Genomic DNA, 9,403 nt, shown 5'->3' on the forward strand with positions numbered 1-9,403 from the left:
CAAAGTGGACACAGTGATTTATTTAAACCACATATTTTGACGTAGGATAATGGGATTTTTGTGACACTAGAAAGGTAAGATGCAATCTTATTTAAATCTGACTTTTCTATGATAGTTTTGTAGGATAATGAGTGTGCCTGGTTTCGCTTTTATGAACTCTTTAGGTTTCTATCAGTCTGTCAGATATCTGTCGATATTAATCAAAGAGTTCTTGTGATAAAGCTGGTTCTCATTAGCACTGTCATCGTTTTTCTTCGGTCTAGCCTAGCTTCGGCATAATACCATGCCGTGGGCCTCCCCCAAGACGTTCGCAGTGATGTAGAGTCTACTGTACTCAGTAAGGGTTATCCCCCTTTAATCATCAAATTCACAACACTAAAATTTAATTTCTGTTCTCGGAAGGCACATGTATTACAGTCACTCCGGAATCAGTACATTTTTATGCTGTGTAAAGTTCAAACGATGTGATTGTTCTCAAATTAAGTTGAACATTCCATCAGTTTAAGCTGAGTTTATCTCGAAATTACACGGTGTAATTCTACTTCAAACAGTCAAAAGCTTACCAGGTACCTTGAAAAACTCTCAACTCAAGCCCAATGCTGTATTTTTCCTTGTGTTTTCCAATCAAAGTAGACAAGTTTTTAATTTTCTCCGGTGTTCCGGACACAGTAGCAGACGACGTTCTAAGACGCTGGACGATGTTTTTATGACGTTTTAATTAATTTGGTATTTTAAAAGCGTCCAAATTAATTACTGCAATTTTAAATATTTTCGTCTTGATTTTGATTTTAATTTCATTAATGCCAACATTTTTGAATTTAAAGTTTATTTTTTTCAAATACAAATCATATGTGATGCCACGTTTGTTTACATTGTTTGTATTCCTACACAGAGACCTCATCACTGTTAATTGCAGACATACTCTCATATACTACAATTAGGTATACTAGTGATATATAGGCGAATGCAACATGGAATGTAAATATATATATATATATATATATATATATGGAATAGACGATATTTATTCACGAGTTTACCATTACAATGTTTGCTTGTGCATATTAAGGAAAACAACAAATACACGATGGGTAAACTCACCCTTTACGGTCGATCTGTCCAAAGTGAGGGTCGCCGGAGGCGGAACATAGAGCGTGTGGTCTGTCACGTGATGTCACCTGATCGTAACATAAATATAATATATTTTTATATATATTTAGGGAGATAGACCAACGAGTATTTTTCGCTTATGTTTCACTCTTCTGCCATTTTCTTCTGTGTTGCAGGTTATGCGTTTTTGTATATTCGAAATATAACGTAAATTGAAGTACACTGTATAACTAAGTTATCATTGATATTTTCTTTTAAAAACTTTTATTGAAGTATTAATCTGTCGGTTTGTATTGGTCTTGGGATTTAGAAAAAAAAATATTACAAACTCATAATTGGAGTTACTTGTTTTACACAAAACTGATTGGAAAACACACAAATTGTTTGTAGAAAACGACAATTGAGTACAAGCAAAAACAGGCGATCAGCTATTTTTAATTATAATTAGGATCTATCAATACGATTAATCTCTTTAAGACATCGATACTCTTCCTGAAGGTTACTACCTTAAGGGTCATCAATTCTGTAATCCCGATTGTAGGATATTGTGATCTATTATATCAATACATAGGTGGGCTTAATTATATTTTATCATACATGCAAATATTTTTCGACTCTCAAAACTCTAAACTATAAATGTTTTTTATTCCATGAAAATTACACAAAAAAGACTTTGCTTTACTAATGGTTTCACAAAACATCAAAATCAAATTACGCAAATGTATTGCATGGATAACTACACAACATGTAGTCAGTGAACACATTAAGTATACTGCATCGGATGAACCACCACTACAGTCAAAGGTACAATAATGTATAATAACAAAACTTTACACATATTGTATAGTTGTCTAATTTCGCGGATGTAAAATTTCACGATTAACTGCTCGCAGCTTATTTGCGGGAGTTGTTTTCGCAAATAACCTTTGTAGTCTTTAAAGCGTTATTCACGTAATATGATGTCATATGTAAAACCTAGATTTTTTTTAACAATTTCGCGAGGTTCTTGATTTTGCGAATTTATCGAAACTAAAACTAACGCGAATATTAGCAACTATACAGTATTATTAATTTTTGTCGACGCTATATTGAAGTCAGTCAGCTCGTTGTAATCCATTGTATGGTTGTCAGCATTCTGATCTATCAGAGTTACTTCCCTTCGTTTGACCCCACCAGTACTGACGGAGTGATTCCAAGGGAACTAACTCAGATAGATCGGATAGGAAATCTGCGGCTGACTGTCATTGGCTTACCTGTATGGGATCTATCTTATATCCGTTGAACATTGGGTTCGTCCATGTAAGGAGCGGACGGAATGCAAGCTCGTGAATCTGGTCACCGTCCTTGACAAAGTCACGTGTGGCCGTGACCTTGATCGTCGCCTTGTAGGTGTGACTGGCATTGTCATATTTCAAGGTATACGTACAAGACGTTGTAGAAATGTCTGTTGAGAAAGAGAGAGAGCAATCAGTAATTATATTAGTGAATATATCGAAGTGATATGATAAATCTTCAAACCTAGTAAGTGTTCTACCACAGAAAAACTAAGTCAATGCAAAACAAAATATAAGATTCGTTACGAAACGAACTTTACAAGATAGTTATTACATTAAAGTTCAATGATCAACAAAAAGTAATAAAGTCATAAAAATACATTATTTTTTTTCTTTTGTGTTGAATCTGACATTATGATCAAGATAATGAACTAAATGGCATACAGACCTTTTATATGTTTTGATACATAACGAGAAGTAGACTAAAATGTGGATTTAACGTGATGTTTTAATACAACTGTCCCAAGACTAAGATAAATTATTTTCAAGACTCAAACCACATGAAATTAACACACTCAACATGGATTATCTTAAATTCTTAATTTACGTTTTCGTTTATGAAGGCTATGGAAGATGTAATGATGGAATGATATATACCGAATGGGTCCTTGGATGACATCATCTCTACTTGGACGGAGCAGGCCTGTTTGTGAGGGTCGTTACAGGGTATGGGTACTGTAGATTCTAGTGTCACCTCCTGTTCCGTACCTTTCTCGTCTGTTACAATAGCATTGGTGGAGGCCTGAGGTAAAAACGGGGGATAAATCTGATAGCATTGGTGGAGGCCTGAGGTAAAAACGGGGATAAATCTGATAGCATTGGTGGAGGCCTGAGGTAAAAACGGGGGATAAATACAATAGCATTGGTGGAGGCCTGAGGTAAAAACGGGGGGATTAAATACGATAGCATTGGTGGAGGCCTGAGATAAAAACGGGGGATAAATACAATAGCATTTGGTGGAGGACTGAGGTAAAAACGGGGGATAAAATCTGATAGCATTAGTGGAGGTCTGAGGTAAAAACGGGGGATAAATACAATAGCATTAAAAACGGGGATAAATCATAGTGGAGGCCTGAGGTAAAAACATTGGGGGAATAAATCTGATAGCATTGGTGGAGGCCTGATAGCATCATATAAAAACGGGGGATAAATACAAAGCATTGGGAGGACTGAGGTAAAAACGGGGGATAAATTATACATTGTGGAGCGAGATAAAAACGGGGGATAAATACAATAGCATTGGTGGAGGACTGAGGTAAAAACGGGGGATAAATCTGATAGCATTAGTGGAGGTCTGAGGTAAAAACGGGGGATAAATACAATAGCATTGGTGGAGTCCCGAGTTAAAAACGGGGGGGGGGGGGGGGGGGGGGGGTAAATACGATAGCATTGGTGGAGTCCTGAGGTAAAAACGAGGGATATAAATGATAGCATTGGTGGAGTCCTCAGGTAAAAACGAGGGATACAAATGATAGCATTGGTGGAGTCTTCAGGTAAAAACGGGAGATAATTATTATAGGATTGGTGGAGGCCTGAGGTTAAAAAAACGACGGATAAATACGATAGCATTGATGGAGGCCTGAGGTAAATCGAGGGATGAATACAATAACATTGATAGAGGCCTGAGGTAAATCGAGGGATGAATACGATAGCATTGGTGGAGTCCTGGGGTAAATGGGCCCGTTGTTTTCAATTTGGAAAACTGATTGACAAAATCATGTTTTAAAAAAATATATATAAATAAATTATTTTACATGTATAAGGAATGAATTATTTATTCCCAGTGTCACACAGGATTTTTTTTTTCATTTTTCTTGTTAAGCAAAAATTCACAAATGTCTGGATATTGTTAAAGTTTACATTGATTTCTATAATCTACACATTCCAAGCTGTTTGCTGGTCATCACCGAAACTCTGAATATACTTGAATTAAAAAAAGGCTTTGCGTTGCAAAAAGATCAAAATATCAATAAGCACTGCAGATACTAATGAATCACTTGGAAGACTTTCAGTTTGAATTTAGAAGATTGAAAAAGACAGAATGGAATAAACACGAATATGATTCCAAAAACAAATGTAAAAGACAACTTCAGTATACTGAATGTTATGTTTCAACCTTGGTTATATCTAATACGACTGTTTTAGATTCCACAATGAATCTCAACGACTTGATGAACAATCGAAAAAGTCTATTCGTCAACACTCTTATAGAGGACTGATGAATATATAAAAAGCAATATTTTCTCAACTCTTTAACTTTTAGGATAAAACTAAATGGTTCATCGGCTTCAGTGGTAGATTTCGGCTCTGTCTTCAAAACAAAGCTCAATAGTTAAGATCCTAAGTAAAATGTACAATACAATTTTACAATTTCAGTAATCAATATTTACATAATCATTTTCTTGTATCCTAGTTACCTTCAGCCCTATTTCTCTATCAATATATGGAATACCATGGAACTCAATAAGAAGCTGTTTACCACAACTCCCTAATATAATCCCCGGCCCAGAATCCGTTACTACTAACTAAGCGAGTCACTTTTAATTCCTGGAGTTGATAGGTGGTAGGATGTGACATTGCATTTCAGCTACAAGAGAAGGAATACTAAAGTGAATTATATAATATGAACTAATTAACTAACATGAAATTTTGCATTATTTTGTAAAAAAAATATTTTACATGGATTATAAAATAAGGATATAAGATTTACTTCACCAAATAACTTCCAACAGGCAATTACGACAAAAGCTAAAAAAGAAAAGTTAATCTAAAACGATTGTACTTCACTTCACTTCGGTTAAGAACAACAGTTTTGGTTTAGTGTAAAACTCGGTAAATGAATAAATTTGGTTATGAAAATTATATTCCTCCGAAAATAAATGCGTTTTTTTTTATTTTTTTTGCATTGTTTTATATCTTAACCGACTGAACAACCGTTTTTAAAATAAAAGTACAATTTCAATAAAAAAAAAATTGTGAGTTAGCATGGTGAGGAAGGGTTGAGCCCCTAACCCTTTAGCAGATTTTAAAAAAAAACCCATGTGGCCTTCCAAGTGTACCACAGACCAGGTAAACGCAATCTCTGCTGTCCCCCTGACAATTTTGACGACACACAGGCGCGTCTCGAGTTGTGGTTCAACTATGTTCTGGTCCGTCAACTGACCACGTGGACGGGACCAAATCCTACATCAGATAACGATCAACAGGCTCGCCCTTGATGGTGACGTAAAGGTGACATGTGAACTTCACGTTATAGTGTTCTTGGTCAATGTATGGTTGCCTCCAAGGACGGAAATTTGGGGTTCATCTTTGGATAGAAAGTCTTTGTCAATGTGCAAAAAAATAATAAACAATAAATTAGGACAAATAACACCATTCCGGTGATCTTATAGTATTTTCAACTTCGAACAACATAACGTAAATCATGATAAAAACAATTAGGATTTTTTAGAGATTCCAAAAATTACAAAGAAGATAACAGTATAGTTTCTTATATTTTTTCGCGTTGTTTTTTTAATTTACGCAAAATTTGCAGAACTAACCCAAATACTCTAAAATTAACAAAACATCGCAAAATTTATTCAAAGATCATGGTTGAACATATTCAATGTTAGCCTGTTGCATGAATGACGGTTACAAAAAAAGTACTACAAAGATAGTCTCGCTCCGAATTAAAATCCAAATAGTAAAGTCGTGAGTAGAGTTTTACATACTCGTAGAACTCGGGCGAACTTTAACAATCTATAGCAGAAATAAACATGGCCAAGTGACATGAATGACTATGCAAAAAACAAGGATTTCAATTAAGAGAATTACACAACACTGTTGTGTTACAGGATGACGATTTTATTCAAACAAGGAAATGGCACATAAGTATGCATAGGTTTAACGACTTGAAATTATAAGCTAAATGGAAAAGTAAATATCATACCCTGAGCATTGAGTTGGAGGCAATGTATTGTTTTGTCCAAATGGGGCAACACATGGCTGGCATCCCTGTAAGTCAAACAAACGAATACAGCCCCATATTTAGGTGTTATGTATACAAACAATAAACTGAGTTTCTCTTATTTACAATACATTAGTCAACATTAAATCAATGGACATAATTGGATACATTTATGACTTCTCTTATCAAAACAAATCTGATAAAGTAACATTTTTCAACCAGAAAAGTGGATATATAATAACCAACTTTTATTAACAAAAACCATGAAGCCGCTGTAAACATCACTAAACGGAGGAAAACTCTTAAAACTCTTAACAGTAATAAATGGGAACTCTGATAAGAGTAGAGGAAAAGTCAACAATCACGAATAATAAAATAATCATTTTAAATTTGATCAAGGCAAACACATGTAAACAAAAACAAAACAAACAAAAAATGGAACGAAATAACCACTGCCAAAATAATTAAGGATGATGAGCTACACAATGTTTTTCAAGAAGAGCAAAGCGTTTCTGATAGAATCATTCGTCACTCAAAACGCGTTAAAACCTAATACAATCTGGACAATGTCCTCAAACTCTAAACGACAAGATAGTCCAAGAGAACATAAAACTATTAGCATTGAATAAGGCTATATACCATATAATGGACGAACCACAACTTTACCAAAAATGTTCGTTACACAGAACATATAAAGGAATCTATACCCGCCCCGATTCAGATACGATGCCTTTATTTACCCTTTAGCTCGAACTGATTGCAAGACTAAGCAAGAGAACCATGACATATTCTTGCTGATTACTTGAATGTCCGCACATGTGAAACTTTCCCTTGGGTCCTATATCAAAATGGTATTGTAAATTGAATACACATAATAACGAACTTCATAGGCTTTTGAAAACGAATTATTTCCGAAATCCTATAAAACCATGACATTTAAAAAGTAATGTTGGTAACATTCGATTTACATCTTACATATTTTAAAAACAATAAAGAAACGCAATAGGTCGAAACGAACAAGTTGAATGGTTGTTAAGAATTAATTACTATACTATAATAAAATACCTGCACTATAGAGCCATGAAGCATGCTGGAGTCCTTGGCCAGATTGATACACGGTTGTACGGTGCCACATTTCCTTATACCATGGACGAGCAATGAATGGGTGGACAGCACGCGGTACCGTCCATAATAAGCGCCTGCCGCTGGCGGCTGACCGAAATAGATGCATGCTTTCCCCCCCCCAGTGATGATACCAGGCTGCTGGGGAGGTGGGCAGCGTGCCGTCAAACCAGATAGGGTTGCATTAGTGTCCACAGTGATAGGAGGGCACACAGGATGTGTGGCATGTCACCATTACTAAACCTGAAGACCAGTCTGTGACCAAGGCTCGGTCACATAGCAGTCTGTCCGTGCCCTCGGGTACAAACATCACACTCCTGTGGGGCTCCTGGATGTCCCTGTAGCTGTGGCAGGGATCCGTAGCCACAGCAGCTACAAGTAACATGTATATGTTATAAGTAAATAAAGAAATTAATAAAATATTAGGGAAATTAATTAATCAAATGTTCAACGTAAGACAACACAAATAAAAGAAAAATGGAAACCAATAATACAATGCTCAAAGTAATGGACAAAAGAATATGGAAGCCATCAATACAATGTTCAAAGTAAAGACAAAAATACTAGAAAAACCATTCATACAATGTACAATGTAAAGACAAAAGAATATGGACACCATCAATGCAATGGTCAATGTAAAGACAAAATTATAGGAAAGCATTCGTACAATGTTCAATGTAAAGACAAAAATAATAGGAAATCATTTATACAATGTTCAATGTAAAGACAAAATTACAGGAAAGCATTCATACAATGTTCAACATAAAGACAAAATTATAGGAAATCATTCATACAATGTTCAATGTAAAGACAAAATTATAGGAAATCATTTATACAATGTTCAATGTAATGCTAGGTTTACACTATGTTCCCGGCGGCCACGGCAGCCCCGTTTCAGGCTACCGTAGACAAAACGTGGTGACCGCGAGACAACGTGAGACAACGCAGAAAGACGTGATAGACAAACGTGAGCGGTCGTGATTACCGTGGATGCCGTGCCAGATTTTTAAACTGTCAAAAAAATTGCCACGGCAGTCACGGTACAGATGGTGAACGCCACAGGACGTAACAGAAAGGGATTGACGTAACAAAACGTAACAGCGCGTACGAGGCCGTAACAAAACTTCCAGACGGTCCGTGGTGGAACGGGTATCAAGCACGTTCCCCGGAATCTCACGTTGATTTCAAGTTTTGTGACGTTCTGTTGCGTTTTTTCCACGTTTTATCACGGTTGATGCAGAATGGATGCACGTTTTGTGCCGTTTTGTCCAGGTTTGTCAAGGTTTTGACGGTAAGCCAAGGTGGATGATAGCCGTTTTTTGATGCGTTCTGTCAAGGCACATCACGGCTCGTAGCGGTTGAAAAAACCCGACGTGATACGGCGTGTTACGTCTTATTACGGTCTTACGTTGCAAGCAATATATGATAGAGTATCATTGCCTGGCCTGGTACATATTTTGCAAATACTTTTTTCGAATTATTTGTATTAATAAATAGAAATAGTCATTATCAAACACATTTAAACCATCAAAATTATACCAAAGAGGCAGTTTAAGTGAGAACCATTACAGAAAAAAAAAATATTTGCGTAGAAAACACTTCGTGTTAAGATTTTCTTTTCTTTTAACACATTTTGTAATTAAAACGTGTTTGAAATGACATGTTCCGCAATTGATATTGTTTCATTTCCTCCAAAAAAAGCCCGTCATCAGACTTTCATCCCTAGTTAGCCATGGCGAACCGTGACAAAAAAACGTAATCTGAGCTTGATCAAAACGTGTAAAACGTAACAGACCTCATCAGATCGTAACAGGCCTAGTGAGAACGTAGTGGTATCCTTGATAGACCGTGCTAAAGCCGTAGTGTGCCTTTAACCCTCCGGGAAAAG

General features: G+C 36.1%; 1 protein-coding gene across 1 annotated transcript in view; it reads right to left on the bottom strand.

Moving 5' to 3' along the window:
- The window catches only part of LOC138319567 (von Willebrand factor D and EGF domain-containing protein-like), a 39,244-nt gene extending 31,344 nt beyond the window's left edge, over positions 1–7,900 (bottom strand). Inside the window, exons 1-4 of the mRNA XM_069262718.1 lie at positions 7,759–7,900; positions 3,042–3,230; positions 2,364–2,554; positions 1,102–1,178 (exon numbers count right to left, since the gene is read on the bottom strand). Coding sequence (XP_069118819.1) covers positions 1,102–1,178; positions 2,364–2,554; positions 3,042–3,230; positions 7,759–7,900 — 599 coding nt within the window. The remainder of the gene's footprint in view (positions 1–1,101; positions 1,179–2,363; positions 2,555–3,041; positions 3,231–7,758) is intronic.
- Between the last annotated feature and the right edge of the window lie 1,503 nt (positions 7,901–9,403).

This window comes from Argopecten irradians, chromosome 3 (assembly GCF_041381155.1).
Source record: "Argopecten irradians isolate NY chromosome 3, Ai_NY, whole genome shotgun sequence".
Classification (NCBI taxonomy): domain Eukaryota; kingdom Metazoa; phylum Mollusca; class Bivalvia; order Pectinida; family Pectinidae; genus Argopecten; species Argopecten irradians.